At 38.8% G+C, this 23,038-nt stretch overlaps 1 protein-coding gene across 1 annotated transcript in view; it reads left to right on the top strand.

The window, feature by feature from the left end:
- The first annotated feature begins 277 nt into the window (after window positions 1-277).
- The window catches only part of LOC126475234 (acetylcholinesterase-like), a 140,036-nt gene continuing 117,275 nt past the window's right edge, over window positions 278-23,038 (top strand). The window contains 1 exon segment of the mRNA XM_050102912.1: window positions 278-399. Coding sequence (XP_049958869.1) covers window positions 340-399 — 60 coding nt within the window. The 5' untranslated portion in view covers window positions 278-339.

The following is a 23,038-nucleotide window of genomic DNA, read 5'->3' as shown; positions in this document are numbered from 1 at the left end:
GTTCAAAGGTTTCATGTGACAGTAATCTAAATTAAGATTTTTTTTGGTAAACTATGTGCTTCTGAGGAAACCGTTGCAACAGATCAGCAACATCTACATAAGATTTTTCAGCTGACATGGATAAACAGGCAAAATTTCTCAAAATAAATGTACCTTGAAAGTATGTAACTGCAGTGCAATCCTCTCATAAAAAACAAATGTACCTGCTGCTGCAGCTGAACCAACAAGGAAACATTAACGCCTTGCTCCACTCTGCAACTGGATCAATATGAGATCACCTGTAGTGTAGCGAGGTAGGTACGGTAGTGTTGCTATCCCGGCAGCCTGCGGCTGAGCACCATGATGCTTGGCACCGGCTTCATTACCCTTCTGCTTCTTCACAGCTCGGGCTATGTCAAGGTAATCTTCATATAGTAGGAGTCTTAAATTCTGTTTGCAGAAATTCTAATTATTTAAGTCTTTGCGTGTTTTAGGATGCACCAATTACAATTCTTCACAAATACCACTCTTGTAATTTTATAAGATTTTGTTCTTTAACTTCATTGATACTAGACGTGAATCAGCAAAGGGAAAAAAGTATACACGGTTGTAATACTAACGCTGTCCTGCTAAAGAGGTTCCAAATTACTAATAAAAGGTAAAGCACGTAACTCAAATATCATTCACACAATCTGAACTTTACAACTCCAATACTAATATGTGGCACTGACATGTAGTCAGTGAAGTAAGTGATCGGGCAGCATAATGCATAAAAAGCCATTTTATTTAAGATTACAGCATGTGAAGATCATTGGGTATCTAAGGCTGCGCTACAGAGATCGCTGCCACGAAGGAGATCAGATATCAGTTAATAGCCTCAACAAAGTTTATCAGCTCCCAAAACTATGGATTTATAAAAAATTACATTCCTGTTTTTATAATGAAAAAAATGAATAATATTTACGTTTACGGAAATGGAAAGTGTGCTCTGTGAAGCAGCAGTCCGAAACTGTTCAAAGTTCATGGTGATGTTTATCACATAATGGTTATTACAGGATTAAACTTTGATTCAGCTGGAACAGACGCCCACCATCAACATCAGTACGTGATTGTTAGAGGAACGAATAAGCTCTTGTATTTTTTATGACATGGAGGCAATCGTGCTCCGAATGTAACCTCGAGGAACCTATTACCAAGTCTGACACAAATGATGTGTCAGTTAACGAAGATTGCCAGCTTCATGCTGGTATGAAAGTGTAATATACGAGGGTGAGTCAAATGAAAACCTTAAATTTGTAATAAAAAATCGAAATTTCGCGCCGTTATCCTGTAAGTTGGTAAGCGTGCTACAAACAGCGTGCAGAATGGCCTGTAGGTGGCAGCATAGTGCAGATGCACACATACAGTCGCAGTATCAGTATAAAGATGGCCGCACCACTTGCGACTTGCACCAGGTAAGAACAGCATTCTGTTGTTCGGTTTTTGCGTAGTGAAGGTGTGAAACCTATTAAAATTCATCGATGAATCAAGGTTCAGTACGGTGACGCATGTTTGTTACAGCAGCAAGTCTAGGAATGGAGTAGGAAGTTCGCAAATGGTGTGAGTTCAGTGGAAGATGCTCCTCATCCAGGTAAGGCACAACGAATTGTGACTCCACCGAACATTGCAGCATAGTGAAGAAAAACCGCCGAGTGACACTGAATGACATTGCAGCATGTTTACAGATTATTGTGCATGATGTGCTCTAGTTTCACAAAGCGTCTACAAGATGGGTGCCACGGCAGCTGACTCCTGAAATGAGAGAACGACGTATTGATGCTTGTGAAAGACTTTTTCGACGCTTTCCTTGCAAGAATCGTTACTGGGGACGAAACCTGGGTTCACTTCCACCAACCGGAAACGAAGAGAGCGAAAAAGGAATGGCGCCTTTCCTCATCACCAAAACTAAAGAAGTTTCGAACAGAACCATCAGCAGGGAAGGTTATGCTGACGCTCTTTTGGGACGAAAAAGGCGTCATTTTGGAGCAGTACATGCCTAGAGGGACCACTGTCAACAGTGCATCAAACACAGATCTCGTAAAAAAATCCTCTGCGGCCTGCAATCAAATCAAAGCGACGTGGATGCTGACAGCAGGTGTCCTTTTGCAACATGACAATGCAAGGCCCCACACTGCCCGTACAACAGGTGCAACAATTACAGACCTGCATATTGAGTGTCTTCCTCATCCACGATACTCATCAGACCTTGCCCCAAGTGATTTCCATATGTCTGGACCACTCAAAGACGCAATGGGAGGAAAGAAGTTCCATTCTTATGAAGAGATACGGCACGTGGTGCATGAGTGGTTGTGCGGACTACCAAAAGAATTTTTTTTTTCTAAAGGATTTCATGCACTTTATAAGCACGGGAGGACTTGCATTGAGCGTGGGGGAGATTATACTGGAAAGTGATACAGCTTGGTACCACTTCTGCACAATAAATAATATTTTTAAAAAATATTTAAGGTTTTCATATGACTCACCCTCGTAATTACAGATTAATAGTTTTCCTTTACCTTGCTTCTTGCGAAATTTCACGTTTCTAGACCAATGGGGAGCACCATAGAGGTTCGATGAGTGAGTTTGCGAGCATCAAAATATTTTATATAAATGGTTGTATCTTTTGATTCCATTGACTTAGAAGCTTACGTGTATTACACCGCCAAGAGACTGTAGATCTTAACACGTGACATAAATTCAAACTTGATACGCCTATGGACAGAGGTACAGTCCGATGATAAATAATAAACAATATTTTTTGGTGTGAGATAATTACAAATTAACAGTTTCCTCATTTTTCCTTTAGTTGTACAGTGAAACCTTGCTTCTTGCCAAATTTCAAGATTCCAGGTCAACGGGAAGTACCCTCTAGGTATTGAGCAGTGAGTTTGCGAACACAAAATAGTGAGACAAATAGTCGTATCATTTGACTGCATTAACTAAGAAGCTTAAATATTTTACACCGAAAAGAGACCGTAGACATTAGTATTTGGGAGATATTTCAACTTGATATGTCTATCTGTTACTGAGAAAAAGAGTTTTTAACAGTCGGACCGACAGACAGACGGACAACAAAGTCATCCTATAAGGGTTCCGTTTGTGCCGAGTGACGTGCGGAGCCCTCAAAATTAAGTACATTGTTTATTATTTCAACAGTAATCGACACAGCTGTAAATACATTTTTTCTGTTGCGAGACAAACGGCCAACGTGGGCCCACCCACATGTTGCCAAGGTTGTTTTGGTTACGCAGCAGGAGTTTCGCTGGGAAGCCCCTACACATCCCCCATACAGTCCGAATCCCGATATCTCTAAATGCGAATTTCATATTACTCGAGCTCTGAAGAAAGACATTCGTGGCCGTCGATATGCATCGGACAAAGACGCACCCGGCTCGGTACAATCATGGTTCCTTGGGCAACCGCTAACATTTTTCCATGAAGGCACTGACCGTCTTGCCTCACAGTGGAATGAAAATCTGAACAGATAAGGCGATTACTTCTGAAATAATAAACGGTTTGCTTACTTGTTCCCCATCTGCCTCATCTTTAGGATTCCGTGCCTCTGTCGGTGAAAATGGAACCCTTAGAGGATCACTTTGTTGTCTGTCCCTCAGTCTGTCCCTCTGTCCGTCTGTCGCCTGTTTAGACCCATCTTTCTCAGGAACAGGTACGAAACTTATGTCACATACTAAGCTCTATAGTCCCTTGGCAGTGTAAAAAAATTTAAACTTCGGAGTCAGTGCACTCAAAGGATACAGCCATTTATGTCACATATTTCAATACTCGCAAACTCACTCATGAAAATCTTGCGATTAGCCTACAGTCGTAAAAATTGGCAAAAAGCAAGGTTTTACAGTAAAAGTAAAAGAGAAAAATCTGAAAGTAGTTAACTTGTAATTATGTAACACGAAAAACATTCTCATAAGCCTGGGGGCCCCCAGAACCTCTACCTTGCCAGTAACGACGCCGATAACAGGCAAAAATCTTCGATATTCTCGATTCCTGAGGGCGATGTGCTATCTATAAACATAACTAAGTTCATACGGAACCGTCGCAGCACGAATGGTACCTGCACCTGGCCAATTTTTTCATTTGACTGTCTCTTAAAATACCTTCCTACACCACGACTCCAGGAGTTGGAGAACTGTGAGCTCCAGAACCACTGCTGCCTGTGACCTTCCACCATGTCGTCTGTAGCTACTTCGGCTTCGTTCAAATCACCACATAAACAAACGAGACCCATCGTTGAGCACCGCAGAATGCTGCTAAGTGTCCCAGCTGACTCTGACCCTAGACCACGTTAGTCTCTGTTCCCTGCGGCATGGTGACACAGGTAAAAAAGACGCGTGGCAACTCGAGATCTCAAACCAGCTTCCTGTATTCTGCTCCAGAAAATTCTTTGTTACGTTCTGCCTGTAATCACTGCCCGAATTTCTGCTATGTTCTACTTATCACAGTGCTGTCCCACCTCCATCCAGGTACCATGGTTCTGCAGTCACTGTAGTACATCCAACACAGTGTGCGTACTGTCAGTATAATATTTCCATATGGCCCGTTGCAGTGCTTCGACACACCTCAGTCTTCGAAAGCTGGCAGTAAGCTTCCCGTGCACTTCCTCTAGGCTTTCTGTGCTGTGATATGCACCTAAAAAGTTCCAGTGTCGTTAACCGTTTTACACGAGCGACTTCCTTGTCAAAGTTGACCACCCTCAGTGCGTGCGCCTGGCTTCCTGCGTATAAAGCAGCAACCAGCCACAACATGCTTGTGTCTGTGACGTCAGTGACCTATAGACTGTGCAGAGTGTGCTCTAAATATCCGATTATACTGCACACTGCGCATGCGCAGAAACAAGGGACTATGGCGGCGTCTGCTAATATCGAAAGTTAACGTATGCTGGCCTAGCTTAATTCTACTATAGAAATGAAGTTTGTAGTTTCGTGTCGTCTTAATGTTTATTGTGTTGTTTGCTTCGTTTTCGTGACAAACTGTGAAGATAGACAAGGTCGTGATATTTTTCCTTCTAGTGTTCTCCCACAATAGAGATGAAATATCTGAAACCAAATTTGTATTTACGTTTTATAAAGAAAAAAATCCACACCATACATAAATAAGAACGTGAACAGATGAATGTGTTTCAATGAAAATCATTGCAATAGTTGAAAAAATCAGACTTATTTACAGAGAAAAATAATTTTCATTCTTATCTGGCACTTACCAATAAAACAAGAGGTAAGGGATAAAATAAAAAGGAGCCATTTACTGCGTTCGAGGTATTGTTCACAAATTTATGTATTCTCAAACAAAAAAATAAATGTATATGTTCTAAAATGTTTGGATGACACTTTTCCTGTTCTTTCAGTTCTCAGAAGTGTAAAGAATTTACCACACAGCCTTTGAGAACATCCACTGTGAATTCTAGTCTATTATTATGGCTGGATCCTATATTTTGTTACTATATTTCGAGTTTTTCGTAAAAAGGAGAGTCCCTCATATCCTCAGTTTCACCGTTCGGATGCCAAACTGCACAGCAGACAGCTCTCACAAGACACACAATTTTGGCACTGACGTGGGCTAAAATGACCACTGAACTCAATACAGGAAAAAACGCGCTGCAGTAGACTCACTTGTATCGAGTAGTCAATTGAGACAAGAAAGCCGATCTTGTAAAAGGGGCTTTGTACACAAGTGCTCACATCATTTTTCGGCTGTAGAAAGAGATTTTTTTCTTTACTGAAAATACTGGAAGTAAGTTCCCACAAACTTGAGATTTTAATCATTATATCCTGCATACATGGAAACATTGGAGTATCAGTTTGGTGGCGTTAATTGAGCTACACTTGATTTTCCCGTGAGCGTAGTCACCTCTGAAGCAAATAAAACTGTCATATTTTTTTAACTGTTATATTAGACCTAGAAACATTATTCAATGACACAGTTTTTTTTATTTATAAATTTTTATTCTCAATATTCCACATAAACTTGACATTGATTACAGCAAGCCATGTTAGTTGATTTGGTTCCTCGCTTTTGTTTGAAATGCTACCACAGTCAGAAATACACTATCACATCTGTAAGTTATACTGAGTGACATCTGTATAGTTTAAGTTTTTTTCAGGACTGATAGATGCTATGCACGTACTTTTCTTTTTATCAAAATCTGTTTACAGTATACTGTGTCCCGAACTTCTAGATATGGTAGTCTGTTCTGGATATGGTACTATCTGAAAATATTCGTTGACTGAAAACTGTCCTAGAAGTCATGCATCTACTTGCGATTTTTCAAATCAAGGCATTGTTATAACTGGGTAGATGTCAAAAGAAATAAATAGAAGAGTACGTTTGTGAAACAAAATAGACTTTTCGAAACGGAGTCTTCAATGCATGTGGAACTGAACGTTTACAATCAGTATATACGACCAGGTTTAAGAACATACAGCAGTGAGACCGGAATATTAAATGCGAACGGCATTCAAAAACAAGGTAGATGAGCAAGAATGGGGAGACGAATGACGGGACTGGCAAGAAAGAAGAGAAGACAAATTAATGTTTTCGAAAAAACACTGGAGTGGAAGACGTAATTATTATTTCAATGATAATGAAAGATGCTAAGGGAGAAAGACTTGTCACACAGTACCTCAAATGTGCTCTTGTTTTATTTGATTAAAATATTTTTTATCCTTACTAATGAACTGCAGATATCAGCGGTTGACAGATTCTCATGCTTCGTTTACATTTTGTGGTGGAATATTGTAAAGCATCCACTTGTGTCCTGGCTGAGTACCTTTCTAACTTGATTATATGTTCAAATAAGTGACGCAGCCAGGCATCGTTGAGGTCAGCCCTACTTCTTTGTCTAAAATGTTCAAAGGCGTGCATACGTACTTGGAATCCTCGGCCTCACTGAATGCCGTGCTTGGCACTTGTAAGGCTAAAATTTCATTTGCTGTCTCCTCGTCGCCCTTTTAACACATGTTTACTCCCAGAAGGAAATAAAAGATATTTGGTAATATTTTTATCTCTAGCGGTTGTTTACATTGGGAAACTTACTGTTTACACACCAGATGTCGATCTAACAGACGTACAAAAGGGACTACATTACTTTATGCAGAAATAATTTGACACTTGAATTGTAGCACAAAGATCAAAATTTGCTACTGCGTGACGTTATTGTTACATTACCATGAATAACAAACAAATAACAAAATACGAGTTATGGAAGAGAAAATTGATGAAATTCTAATAAAAACTGTCAACGGCTCTGAAGGACCAGTCATTCCGCCTCTCAAATAATTTTGGCGGTTTTGCGTTATTAAGTTCGGCGGAGTATCTTCCTCTGCCTGCATTTGCTAGTATTTTCTATGATCATATTTTCCGTATCAGGCCGGCATATCACACTGGGAACCTGAATCTGTGTTTCTTTACTCTCACCTTAACTACGACAGTACAACATGTACCTATTCCCACCTGTCCCAAACATGAGCGCTTGTTCATTTTGAGTGCATGTGGGTGTATTAACAGATGCATGCAGCTAGAGAAATTCAGGTGGAAGCTGTTAGTTTAACTTAGTGATAGTAGCCTGAGAAGGCGGCTGAACGTTATTTTCTAAGACAGCTATTGTCGTAACACTCTCGTGCGACTCTGTGTCACCAAAAGCGACCGCGTGTCACTAGGCGTGGTGTGGCTGTGTGGTTGGCTGTTTCGTATCCGGTCGTTGGGACGCCATCCTCATTCAGCCTTTGAACGCTTAGGAAAATTTTTTGGTCGAGAAAAGTGGGCGTTTTCTCTGGTGTTTTCTGACTGGAGCAAACTCTAGCTCTAACTAAAAGAAGCAGTTCTGGGGCTGGTCAATGTGCCATCACCAAGTCTGGTCGCTCTCAGTATGCAGGAGCGAGTAAATTCAAGTTTAGAGAGAATTTGCAGGGACTTGGACTAGAGCAGTCGCAAGAAGCTGTCGCTACTCCGTGATCAAGCAAGCTGTGATTTTCGGATGTGAGTTAGATCGATTTCGAGTTATGTTCCTCTATAAAGTTAAAATTCCATCGTTAGGAGCAGTGGGGAATTTTAGTAAGTGACGATTTCAGCATCGGTTTTGCATAAATTCTGATGGACCCGTCTTCAGTGTTTTATGGTTACGAAGCACTTCATTCAACGTATAACCAGTGATAACCTTTGTCTTTGTCATTAAGAGTCACGAGTTGGCTTTGATGGTCAGCAAATAACGGAAAGTGACGAATTTTGGGTTTGCATCTTTGTGTGTGAATAAACGCGTGTCCTTTTGCTGATAAATGATAGTACGTCATTATTGTTTGGTCGAATGGAAACATAGTTTAATTTTTTAAAATGTTTTTCATGTAAATGTAGCCTCAGGAGTACGCTCCATTTGTGAAATAAATGTTAATAATGCAGCTACTGAGTCCGTTATACTCCTCCTCAAAGTGCACGTGAGCACATGTCCCCAGGGCCCGTAATGTTTAGCGTTCTGTTCCGTGTGAGAGAAAGTTACTTAACATGTTAGCAAAGTATGGTCCCTGATTGGTCGTTCTGGATTTCAGTAATTAAAATTCCGTTCCGCAGTGTTTCCCTTAGGATAGACACTACGGCTACAATTTCAAGTAACATCGGCTGCTTGACACTCATGGGCGGATTAATTGTGTTAATTACGGTGTTTGTGCGCGGTTAGCGAGCAGCCACCCAAAGTCCTTGTTATTAGGCGAAGTGCTACACTTTTATCAGAACCACTGTTAAGTCTGTCACAAGAAGCAAATGAAACAACAATGTACACCTGCCTAGGTTATTTACGTGAATAAATTTCGAAAATTACAAAAATTCATCACAAGGAAAATTTTTTAATTATGCTAGTTCCGACAATCGTTGCTGCGCTATTTTCAGGGTGCCTGTCTAGTGGCCACTCAGCGAGTAGAGGCAGTCTGACGTTCAGTACGTCACGCACACTGACGAGCGTACCATTTCCTATTTGTGGCACTCTTCTACTTGTTTAATATTTCATTTTGGTCTGCGTTCGAGATGTCGAAATAAAAAATAAAAAAAATGAGCGCTGGGATGAAGTAACACATAGCTAAACAGTTCAATATCACCGGTTTTCAGGATGACCGATCTGTTGCGAAGTGCAGCATTTATAACGTATCAGCAAAAATGATGAAACGTATCAGCTAAACCGTGTACTGCAGCATGTGGAAATTGCAAATCACAATACGTATAAGGAACAACAACGTCCCAAAAGTACAGTGAGACGGTAGTTTATTGGTGAGACACTTCAGATACAAAAATTAAAAATTAGTTTTTGACTCATCAGCGGGTTTCTATCTAGTGGTTGTCCTCTTTTTCCAAGCTTGACCGTTCCATTAGATGCACTCGATTAGAGCACTTTAAGAAAGTTACACTTTCAGCTGCTATATGAAGAAAAATAGCCACAAATTGGACGAATAACAGCTGCTGATCGAGTAAAACGACTGTCAGGCGGAACACTTAACGTTGTAACCTCCCAACAAAAAATAAAAATAATATAATATATAAGAATAATATTCACATTTACTGTAACCTCTAAACAGAAAAATTCCTAAACTTCTCAACAGTAAAAATTATAATTATGTCGTTCACATTCAGTGTAACGCCCCAACAAAAAATAAATTCAGCAGCCTGGTAATAATACAATGTAACTAACCTCTCAATTAAATTGTCGCTCACTTATAACTTTTCAATAATTGACTGTGGATTTAACCTGGTAAATTTGGGACGTCAGCAGTGCTGCGTCATGGCCCTGAAAGATCATTCTGAATAAAAAAGAAAAATTCTTACCTCAATGAAGTCGCCGGATAAAGCATATATATCTGCTCTTACAATAAACTTTTCTGGCACAGCTCTGTGCAATGCTGGCCGATAGATTTGTCATTTATAAAAGGAACAACTGATTTTACTTTTACAATAATCAGGATGATCATGGATTGGAGAAATTAGTAAATTCTTTAAATTGAAATGAATGGTTGTTAAAAGTTACTTTTTATGAGAAAGATTATTATTAGGACATTTTTAAAACATTTACATGGGACTTGAGATAACAATACTACATATGCGCGAGGCTGCTTTTACCTTATACAATAACGCTCAGGGTCCGGCATCGCTGCACCACGACCGGCCCAGCCAACACGATACACCAGACCAGACTAGACTGCTCGCTAGCAACAACTTACTGCTACAGCTACACAGTTCCTACTGCAGTCAACGCTGCTCTCTGGTCTGAGATTCTCTTATACCTTACATATCGCAGGCAGCGCGTGAGCAATACATCGAAATTACATCTGGTCGGACCTCTTACACAACCATCCACTGGGGGGGGGGCAAAAATTTGGCAGCGATGGTGAGTCAATTGGACTTGCCATGAGCAACAAATTTTTCTAAAATCTATTTAGTTACTAAGTCTACAGTCACTACATTATTGATAAGTGCAGAACATATTAAGTAATGAAATAGAGTGCACCCGCACTGGGTACAGAATATATCAAGAAATGACAAAATGTATGTGCAATGAGTACAAAAAATATTAACAAATGACAAAATGCACACGCACTGTATAAGTCTTTAGCAATTTTTACATAACATATCATGGAGTTAAATAAAGTGCACACGCAATGAATACAAAATATATTATCAAATTACATAAAGTGCACAGGCACTGTAGAAGTCTTTAGCATTTTTACAACATATCATGGAGTGAAATAAAGTGCACACGCACTGAGCACAAAATATATTAACCAATGACATAAAGTGCACACGCACTGTAGAATTCTTTAGCATATTTAGAACGACTGATCATATTAACAATTGAAATGAAGTGCACACGCACTGTAAAAGTCTTTAGCATATTTAGGAACTAGGAAATGAATGGGAAGGATTGCATCATGGTTGTAGCACAGTAGGTTGCACGTAGTTGCACCGAAAGTCCATATCTTTCTACAGAAGCACAACACCAAGTGAGACAATCTGAAGCCCTCTTCCCTGAAGTATTTATCAGTGTAGCCAGGACACTGAAATGTTGTATTAATATTGTATGTTATCATTTTGGTAGTACATTTGGTACACCAAACAGTAGGACCATAATGACATCTCCATCGTTCAAGGTGGTGGACAGCTTGATATGTCAACACCACATTCTTGTTGAATCCATACTCTCACATCAACGTAGAATTAGTGCAAAAACCAAATATAGTGCTCCATGATCATGAGGATGGACAGGACAAACGGATATTGCAGTAATTTCTGGTAATTAGGTCAGAAGGTGTAGGACATTATGTCTTATGCTAGTCATCATTGAGAATTACACTAGTCTATCAACCGATTTGAGTAATTATTGGCATTCATTGGCTATTTACACAGCATTTAAGTAGTATGTATGGAGTATTACAAAACATTATTCGTAAGTCATCTCAACATAGTAATTATTGGCACTCATTGGCCAGTTACAAAGCATTGTTTTATGCATTATTCAGAAGTCATCATTCAAAATGAGTTAATTATTGGCATAGCATTTATACATAATTCATCAAATTATAGTAATCAATGGCATTCATTGGCAGTTACTAAACATGTAGCAAGTATTGAATATTACAAAACACTATTCATAACTCATCTGATTGCAGTAATTATTGGCACTCATTGGCTAGTTACAAACTATTCATATAGTTTTACAAAACATTATTCAGTATTATTCAGAAGTCATCATTCAAAACAAGAGTTAATTATTGGCATAGCATTTATAGAGTATACCAAAAATATTATTTACAGAAATTATTGGTATAACATTTATGCATTATTAGAAAACATCATTCAGTATTACTCAGAACTCATCATTCAAGTGACATAGGACATATTTAAAATGTAACACACTGTAACAATTACACAAGTTCTGTGGTCCAATAATACATAGATATAATGGATTCAATACATATGAGAAATCTGCATTATATTTAGGACTAGAAATATATTCTAAACTGGTAGCATTATTTGGTTGTATACTGGTAATAGTTGGGAGTGGTAATAGATTTTTTTTGTGTTAGCAATGCATTGCGTTGGGATCGATAATTGCTGGGGCATGAAAATATATGCTTTTGACTTATTGCTGGAAATAAGGATTAATAATGTCATTCGTCATGAGTCAGCTGTAGCAAGGTTATGAAACAAGTAGAGTATATGTGATCACATTCATGAATGATACACACAAATGGATAAAAAAATGCAAGTTCTAGAACAGGTTTAATGGCTAACTGCTTATAGCACATTAATTTCATGAATAGCTTCTCCTGGAAAAAATACAAAATGGATTATTGAGCTGAAAGAAGAAATGCATATTATGCTGAAAAGTAGTGAACTTCGAATTAACAGGTAACGAAACGTGTACTCAATATGTATGTACTCTAGGTGTCTTTTCCAAAACATTCAGTCATTATACCATGCAACATAAGACATACTGTTAAAAGGAACTGCAACAAATACTTAAATAACTACATAGCATTTCTTAACTAATAGTAAATATATAAACTTCATCATTATTCTCATCTGCAAAGAAAAACTTCATTATTCATATTACTATAACTTCATCACTATCATCACCTGCAAAGAAAAACTTCATTATTCATATTACCATATTCTTCATATAACTATTCATCATCATTTATTATCATCTGCAAAAAATAGACACTTCATTATTCATATTCATATTACCATTTACTTCATATAACTATTCATAGTATAGAATTTCTTATTTCTAGCATATTTCATCACCAAAATTAACATGTGTAGTTCTGTCTGACAGCCTGCGTCAATCGCCTCGTATTCTGAAAGAAAAGTAATAGTCAAGACTGCTATCATACGATGTTTATAGTATATTCTGGTTAATGCTTGTTAATTCTGATCCATTTACTCTTCCTGACAAGATATTGAATTTTCTTTCGTTCATTCCGATGGTAAAATTTCCATTTCAGAGTAAACCACTATGGTTCGTTTAATTTATTTCTTGTACATGTTATCGCTTTCTGAAAATGATGAATAAGGATTAATATCTTGCATTTAAATCATATACCCATTAGATAAAAACTTGTTTCTAGTGATACAACTAAGCATAGAGCATAGCATGACAGAAAACGTATTATGTCAAAAACATAGACAGTTTTCAAGCGCAAAAAATGTACACACAGTATCATAATGTAGTAGCAAAAAATGTAGAATAGTCAAGATATTGAGATATCATAAGGCAAAAATGTCAAAGTCAACTTGTTCGTTACACCTTAAAGATTTCTTAGTTAGTGCACACAGAGAAAAATCTACTTTCGATAGGAAAACAATCATACATACACAAAAAATGGAAAATGTGCACGGTCTGATATATAACGACAAGAAAAGCAACCTGCTAACCTTACCTTGCCGGGCACTTGCCAGGAAAAAATATGATAATCATCAGTAAGTGTTCATATAAATATAATTGCATAAGTGGTCATATAAAATTCAGGAAATGGCATTACAGTGTGAAAAATCAAAAAGTATATTCATTCAATAAAGGGTTTAATATTGGATACATGGTGATTGCCTTTGCTTTTTCTGGTTCTCAAAGTTTCGACGTGTACTACATTGGGGTGAGGAATGCTGCGAATTCGATATGGACCTGCGTATAGAAGCTCAAATTTACTGCATCTACTCTTTCCTCTGTGGGATACATAGTGCGTACGTACTAATATCTTCTGTCCTATGTGAAAGTCGCGGCGTGTACAAACCTGTTTTTGCTGTCTTCTCCGGCGCTCTGCGGCACGTTTGATGTTGTTCAGCGCAATGTCAATTATTTCATGGTGGCGTAGTCGACGGGATGTAGGAAAGGATACTAGTTCTTTAATTTTGTTAGGTGGTTCAACATTTTTCAGTATAACAGTCGGAGATAGCATAGTAGATTCATTTGGTATGGAGTTAATTACATCCTGGAATGAGAGTATGTGTGTATCCCAATCAATATGTTTTTTATGGCAGTATATTCTACATAGTTTACCAATTTCTTTCATTAGACGTTCACAAGAGTTCGAAGAAGCGTGATACTTGGATATATATATCGGAGAAATGTTTCTTGTTCGTAACATACGTGTCCATATAGCAAATCGAAATTGTGGTCCATTGTCAGAAATTACTTTCAATACATGTCCTACATGGAATAAAAAATGTTTTACAAATGCATTCGAAATAGTTTTAGCAGTAGCTTTGTGTAACGGAGTGAAGGTAACAAATTACGAAGTGAGTTCAACAGCGACAAAGATGTAACAAAAACCTCTGTTAGTTCTGGGAATTGCACCAAAAATGTCTACAGTGGCCATGTGTCTCAATTTAACGGGCACAATGGGATGTAACGGAGGAATATGTGAAGTCGTGTCTGATTTAGCTTTCTGGCAGATTTTACATGACGCTAAAACTAGTCGAATACGTTTCTCCATGTTAGCAAAATAACAGTTCTGTCTCAGTATAAGAAAACATTTTCTTGCTCCATAATGTGGGTAACTTAAATTAGTATACCAAATTAATTTGTTAACAAGTTCGTCAGGAATGCATAGTAACCAATTGTTGCTGTCAGGGTGAGAGCGGCGAAACAGAATATTATTGCTTACAGTATAATGGTTTCTAATGGTAACATAATTCCTATATTGCCAAAGGTGTTTAATTTCTTTCCATACGTTGTCTTTGCTCTGCTCCTGTGGTATGTCTCGTAATGACGACGAAATGAAATTTTCAAATGCTACTTGCTGAATATACATGACGCTAAAATTTGCTTGGCAGAAGTTGGTTGCGATGTCTTGCTGATTGTTGCTGAGAGAACGGGATAGTGCTTCTGCTACAATATTTTGTGTACCGGGAATGTGAACAATTGTAAAATTAAATTCCTGTAAATAAAGTTTCCATCTGCTTAACCTGTCATGTGTAAATTTTGCGGAAAGTAAAAACTGTATCGCTCTATGATCTGTGTAAACAGTAGTATGTCTTCCATAAAGAAAATGCCTAAATCTCGTAAATGCCCATACAACACATAATGTTTCAAGTTCTGTAACAGAATAATTGCGTTCAGCAGGTGACAGAATGCGACTTGCAAAGGCGATGTTTTTAATTACTGTATTACCGTCTTCTTCAATTTCCTGAAAAATGTGTACGCCTAGAGCGGTGTTCGAACTGTCGGTGGCAATGGAAAAATTTCTGGTAGGATCTGGGTGTGATAAAAGTGGTGCATTCAACAAAGCTTGTTTCAGATTAGCAAATTCAGACTGTGTTTGGCTATCCCAGGACCAAATAGCGTTTTTACCCGTCAATTGGCATAATCTAGGGGTGTCTAAAGCAGAGTAATGAATAAATTTACGGAAAAAGTTAATTAAACCCAAAAAGCTGCGTAGTTGTTTCTTCTTCGTAGGAACAGTAATGTCATGTAAAGCTTGAAGTTTTTCCGGGTCAGGCGCAATGCCTTCAGCTGAAATTACATGTCCAAGAAATTGTATGGAAGTTTTGCCAAAGTGCGATTTGTTATGATTAACTGTGAGTCCTTGTGCACGAAATGTTTGGAACAGTTGTTCCAGAATCAGATTATGTTCAGACCAGTTAGCTTCTGCGATAACGATGTTGTCTACATACGTTGTGATTCTGTCTTTCATGCAAAAGTGTGTATCGGATGTCGTCAAAACTAATAACATTTTCGTGAGCAAGATTCTGTGTGTCAAAAGTATGGCTTACGTTGCTGGAAGATGTAACCTGTACTGTATCTGGTCAAATTCTTTCTGACGTCCTATTATTTGCGGGAGGATGCTGTGGCATTCCAACTATTTGTACTGTTCTGTTATTTCTTCCTGACGTATTACGTTCGGGATGATACCGACTGTCTGGTTCATTCATGATAATCTGTTGTTGCGGATAATTTTGCTGCTGGTAAGACCGACTGTTACGCTGAAAATTGTGCTCATTACTTTTACGTCTGTCATGATAGTCATTGCTATACGGCGCATTGCGATAGGAATTGAAATGATGTGTTTTCTGTACATACTGATTTCCTTGTTGCTGTGCGTTACTGTTTGGTGGAGCGGACGCTATACGTGTAGGCGGCGAAACATTAATGCTTGGTTGACCTTGCAGACTACATAGTTGGTTAGGTATGCTAACCGGCTGGTTTTGATGCTGTTGCGGAGAAAAGCCTCTATTGTTGCCAAAACGTATTTGCTGTTGCTGACAATTTTGTACATACTGATGATTAAAATTTTGTCTGTTATTAAAATTACGCTGGTAGTTCTGGAGTGTCTAATGAAAATTGTCACTTTCGGTAAAACTTGTCATATTGGGTTTTCTTTACACGTTTCTAATCCTAGATAGATCGATAGTTGAAGAGTTGTTTTGATAGATATAAAGGATAGTAAAAGAGAAGGCAGCAGTGCAGAAAACTAAAGATGAAATAGCACTACTACGGCTCGGGGCCCTGTGCACGCTATGGCACATATTCATCGAAGTGTAATGAATCCCCTGAGGTCACTTACGCGCTGCAAATAAATTTTAGTTTCTGCGTTACAGGCAGTGCTGGTGAAAATTCAAAAACAAATTGTTGTATCCAGTCCAAGGGGCGAATCCGTGTTATGTCATTTTTTAATACCTTAAATTTTCTCACGGATAGAAAGTGCTTGTAATCAAAATTATCGTCTCTGTATGTATGAACAGGTTCAGGATTGTATGATAATCTATTTGTCTGTGAGTGTTCGGAATCTAACTCACGTACTCTCTGTAAATTACCTGGCTGTGTGAGTCTGACAAATGTTCAAAGAGTGGCGTATGCTGTGATGTGTTAAAGGCTGATATATTTTTTATCTCTGTCAATTCGTGCTGTAAAGATGAAAATTTTCTACGTAATGTATTATTTGACGAACCTATCTCGCTGATCGTCTGCTGTAAATTTTGGAATTCCGGTGTTTGATTAAGCGAAACTGGTGATGTATCGTCTGATTTGGTGTCATTATTATTTTCGGTAACATCAATACGACTCGCCAATTCATCATATTTTTCAGTCAGTGCTTTTACCTGATCATCGTTTTTAGTATCACAAGCATTAATTTGTTTTTGTATTTTACGTGCGGTTTTGTTCAATTTCTTAATGTCTGCTTTGATGGCATCGGGATCCTGTATTAGTTCCAACTTTTCAAGTCTGTTGGTCATTGTCTGAAAGTCTAATGTGTGTGTGTCTGTTTTTGTTTTAAGATCGGAGATTGCATCATGCAATTCGGTGTTCAACTGTTCGATTTCGTCTGATACTGTAGCAATACTGTTGTCTACGTATGTTTTTGCTTTCGTAAACAATTTACGCTTATCTTCCTGTCTCCGTGCAGTAATTGTTTCCATGACTTGTTGCTTTACTTTATTCTGTTCCTGTATAAATTTACGGTAACGCGTTTCACTGTTTTGTAGGTGGTGGTTAAAACGTTCGTCAATTTGGCTGTTCTGTTGGTCAAATTTCGTGTCTACTTTCACATACAGTGTGCGTGAAAGTTCTGCTGACATTAATTTAAACTCGTCGCGTAACTGTGTTGCGTTTTCAGAACATTGTTTAGCGACTGCACTAATTTCATCTCTAAGTTATTTAGTTGTGGCTACATGTGTATTACTTAATTCTTGTGTCACAGATCTAATTTCTTCACTATTGTTCCTAGCATAAGCCTTAATTTCCTCACGTAATTGTTCTTTAGTATCATGACATTGCATGGCAACGGCTGCAATCTGTTCACTAAGTTGTTTGAAGTTGTTGTCTTGTCTTTCATTCTGTTGTAGCAATACTGCCATAACTTGATCCAAGCCAAAATTACCGACTCTTTTTCTGTGCTGTGTGACGGTGTATCTGCATGTGTCACGTTTTGTGTAACCATTTGGTCATTGTCTGATTCACAAAAAGGTTTGCCAATTGTATGTGCACTGTTAGTCACTACATCGGAATCAAATATATCTGACATATTTTGAGTATTTTGTTCATTTTCGTTAGAAACATTTATCTGTTCACTGTGTAGATTTTGCAAATCAGGTGTGTTAAACTGGGCAGCGTTCATTGGATCGGAACGTACCGCGTCATCAATTGTTAAATTTACTGTGGACATAATTGAATTTGTTTGCCCATCATTAGGATTTAACTCAATACTAGTGATCGGCAGGCACTGATTATCTGTAATTAGACGATTATCACTATTACACTGAGTGTCGCAAGTATTATCGGTCAAATTATTCGAGTCGGCTATTTCACCCATTGCACATTGCACATAACAGTTTTTCGCGGCATTTTTCACAAATCAAAATGTGCTTACAAAATAAAACAAAGACGAAGCAAAAATGGAACAAACACAATTACAACAAAGAGCAATGAATTGCCGATGATCTGTGAAAGAAAGAGTGACAAATTAGTAAATGGATTGCGCCAGATGCAAACTACATTTAAGTAAATAAGAGCAGATATATAACTGACTACTTCTCAGAAATTCACAAAAATACGATCCTGGCCGGTTGTCGCCAAGTGTAACCCCCTCACAAAAAATTAAAATAATATAATATATAAGAATAATATTCACATTTACTGTAACCTCTAAACAGAAAAATTCCTAAACTTCTCAACAGTAAAAATTATAATTATGTCGTTCACATTCAGTGTAACGTCCCAACAAAAAATAAATTCAGCAACCTGGTAATAATACGATATAACTAACCTCTCAATTAAATTGTCGCTCACTTATAACTTTTCAGTAATTGACTGTGGATTTAACCTGGTAAATTTGGGACGTCAGCAGTGCTGCGTCATGGCCCTGAAAGATCATTCTGAATAAAAAACAAAAATTCTTACCTCAATGAAGTCGCCGGATAACGCATATGTATCTGCTCTTACAATAAACTTTTCTGGCACAGCTCTGTGCAATGCTGGCCGATAGATTTGTCATTTATAAAAGGAACAACTGATTTTACTTTTACAATAATCGGGATGATCATGGATTGGAGAAATTAGTAAATTCTTTAAATTGAAATGAATGGTTGTTAAAAGTTTCTTTTTATGAGAAAGATTATTGTTAGGACATTTTTAAAACATTTACATGGGACTTGAGATAACAATACTACATATGCGCGAGGCTGCTTTTACCTTATACAATAACGCTCAGGGTCCGGCATCGCTGCACCACGACCGGCCCAGCCAACACGATACACCAGACCAGACTAGACTGCTCGCTAGCAACAACTTACTGCTACTGCTACACAGTTCCTACTGCAGTCAACACTGCTCTCTGGTCTGAGATTCTCTTATACCTTACATATCGCAGGCAGCGCGTGAGCAATACATCGAAATTACATCTGGTCGGACCTCTTACAACATACTTAATATTTTAGTGCAGCCTCTGACTAGAGATCCAGTGAAGCCTATGTTTTTTTAAGACGCTTGCTTGAGGAAACAACCATTTCTACCGTGATGCAGTGATTCAACATCGGATGTTGCACGACGTGGCCTGGTATAGTGAACTGTGATCGAGCAGGGCCCTTGCTTAGAGATCGAACTTCTTGCATGTTATTTGCGTTTTCCATTGTGAGGTCTACTTCTGTAGCTTGAAACACGTGGCGTGCGTTGTGTGCGGTGATCATAGGCTTCGTGAAGCATTAAAAGGGGAGAATACTCATAGCGTTAAGAAAAACTTGAAAAAAGGTTGCTAGTAGACCATGAATACACGACAAGACTTTCTATATCACCTTCCGATATCAACACTACATGGACTACTTGGTTGAAAGCATTAGTATTTGTTAGTAATAATTGTCAGGGTACATTCTTTGATAGATGATTTTAAGCTCTAAGAAAGGCTAAAGAACTACCAACAGTTAAATAAGAAATGCAAGATGATCTTAGCGTCGTACAAGGACGCTCCTCCCCAAAAACAGCTATTAGAAAACTAGGGGAGTAACGTCTGGGAAAAAATCGACCGCTTTGCAGATGTGGAGAATGCGATGGAAGATTTTTGATATAAGAAAACCCTCAAAAAAAAATAGCTTGGCCGAATTCTTGCGACTCTTTCACTGAAAATTTGAATTAACAATTCATAGTAGGCCCTGTCGTCCCAAAGGTAATGTAACGCGCACAGTAATCGTGGTTTTTGCCCCCAGCATGCTACTAACTTGAAGGACACACTTTAATGTATTTTGAGATTGATATTCAGGTCCGAAAGATAAAGCAAACGTTGGGAAGAGCCTGAGGACTTTATGAGGATGTGAACTGTGGAAAACTGGACACCCGACTAGCGTTCCTACCTGCCTCAAGTGCGAGTGGTGAAGAGTAAGAGACGGCAGCCCGCGTTCCAGCAGCGTCGGCGACGGTGGATTACGAATGACCTTGGTGTGCGGATGGTGAAAATTAATATTTATACCACACGACTTAACGCGAGGCGGAAAACTTAATTTCCTCACCTCGTCAACATTTGCTAATCAATCCGTAAAAACCAGACAAAGATGGCCGCCTATGCCAAGGTTTTCGGACTAACAGTCCACTTCCTTTGTCCCATACAGGACGACTGGTATCGACCACGATCTGATGCGACTGGACGAAGACAGCAAATCAGGAGGGGGCCATTATTATACGCTCGGTTTGAGAAAAAATGTAAGACAATACGCGCTAAATCTGCATGTTACCAACTTCCTTGTGAGCAATGCACCAATGCCTGTCTCTATCCCACAAGACGCGAGAGGGGTGTTAAGCAAGCACTCGGTTGGCATCCACCGTGTGGAGGAGGGAAGAGTTTTTAACGAACCGAGAAGGCACACAGTGCAGGAGAAACTGCAACGAAGTAGCCCGCTTGCGAAATGTGCAACGGTTACTTCTTATTTGCCGGCATCTTGTGGGTTTCAGTTATATGAATGGCTACTGTTGCCAAACAGAAACTCTGGGTACAATGACTCCTGTAGCCAGAGAAATTATGGATACCTCTCATTGCTCTTTAGAAGATAAGTGAACATGTAAAATTCACCCATAAATTTTTAACTAATTATAATATACTTATATAATATTATATTCTATACAGTGTAATATAGTTACATACTTATTATAAAACAAGTTAACTGATTATAATATCAAAAATTAAATTACGTAAATGATATCCTATAATTATCACTGAATATGTGATGTGATTATTTATCGGAAGCTCTCGATATTTGAGGGACTACAAGCGGAGCCGAGACGAACGGGGAATCGCTCTAGTGATGATACGACTCAGAAATGGGAAAATCCACTCACATAGGGGAGTGTGACAAACGACAGGTGGTTGGCGACTTGTAATGAGCATTTCGGAAACTGCGAAACTGATCGGCTAAATCGCATGATACTGACATGAACACATAAGGAAAGTGGTTGACGGACGACGGAAGCACGAGTGGGCAGCAGGGTGTAGGACGTCCACGCCTCTTCACAGAATTTTGAGATCGGAGGCGCCTTGCTTGCTCTGAAAAGCAGACTAGGGCGCTGTCTGTGGCAGATCTGAACTCGAACATTATGAATCACCTCGAAGAGAATGCCTTATTGATACATAACCAACATGGATCCAGAAAATATCGTTCTTGTGCAACACAGCTAGCTCTTTATTCCCATGAAGTAATGAGTGCTGTCGACAAGGGATCTCACATCGATTCCATATTCCTAAATTTCCAGAAGGCTTTTGATACCGTTCCTCACAAGCGACTGTTAATCAAATTGCGTGCATATGGAGTATCGTCTCAGTTGTGTGACTGGATTCGTGATTTCCTCTCCGAGAGGTCACATTCCGTAGTGATAGACGGTAAATGATCGAGTAGAACCGAAGTGATATCTGGCGTTCAGCAAGGTAGTGTCATAGGCCCTCTGCTGTTCCTGATTTATATAAATGATGTAGGTGATAATCTGAGCAGCCCCCTTAGATTCTTTGCAGATGAAGCTGTAATTTACCTTCTAGTAAAATCATCAGACGATCAATTCCAATTACAAAATGAACTAGAGAGAATTTCTGTATGGTGCGAAAAGTGGCAATTAGCACTAAACAAAGAAAAGTGCGAGGTCATCCACATTGGTACTAAAAGAAATCCGATAAATTTTGGGTATACGATAAATCGCACAAATCTAAGGGCTGTCAATTCGACTAAATACCTAGGAATTACAATTAAGAGCAACTTAAATTGCAAGACCACATAGATAATATTGTGGGGAAGGCGAAACAAAAACTGCGGTTTGTTTGCAGAACACTTAGAAGATGCGACAAACCCACTAAAGAGACAGGCTACATTACACTTGTCCGTCCTCTGCTGAAATACCGCTGCGAGGTATGCGATCCTTACCAGGTAGGATTGATGGAGGACATCGAAAAAGTGCAATGAAGGGTTACTCGTTTCGTGTTATCGCACAACATGGGTGAGAGTGTCACTGATATAATACGTGAGTTGGGGTGGCAGTCACTGAAACAAAGGCGGTTTTCTTTGCGGCGAGATCTATTTATGAAATTTCAATCACGAACTTTCTCTACCGAATGCGTAAATATTTTGTTGACACCCACCTATGTAGGGAGAAATGATCACCATAATAAAATAAGAGAAATCAGAGTTCGAACGGAAAGATTTAGGTGTTCCTTTTTTCCACGCGCCATTCGAAAGTGGAATGGTACAGGAGTAGTATGAAAATGGTTCGATGAACCCTCTGCCAGGCACTTAAGTGTGAATTGCAGAGTAACCATGTAGATGTAGATGGAGTAAAATGCAGACGCACAGTCAGTAGTATTTCGGAGCACACTGTTCAGTGTACATTCTTGAATAAGGAACTCCGCTGCAGACAACGACACCGTCAGTTACCGTTGCAGTGAATACCTGATAACGGAGACTGGACCGTGGACCAATGGGAACGTGTCACCTGGTCCGATGAGTCACATTTCTTGTTATACTAGGTCAAAATTCGTATCCAGATACGATGTCGCCGGCCGCTGTGGCC

This window comes from Schistocerca serialis, chromosome 4, assembly GCF_023864345.2.
Source record: "Schistocerca serialis cubense isolate TAMUIC-IGC-003099 chromosome 4, iqSchSeri2.2, whole genome shotgun sequence".
Lineage (NCBI taxonomy): Eukaryota > Metazoa > Arthropoda > Insecta > Orthoptera > Acrididae > Schistocerca > Schistocerca serialis.
This window is presented reverse-complemented; position numbering and strand designations above follow the sequence as displayed.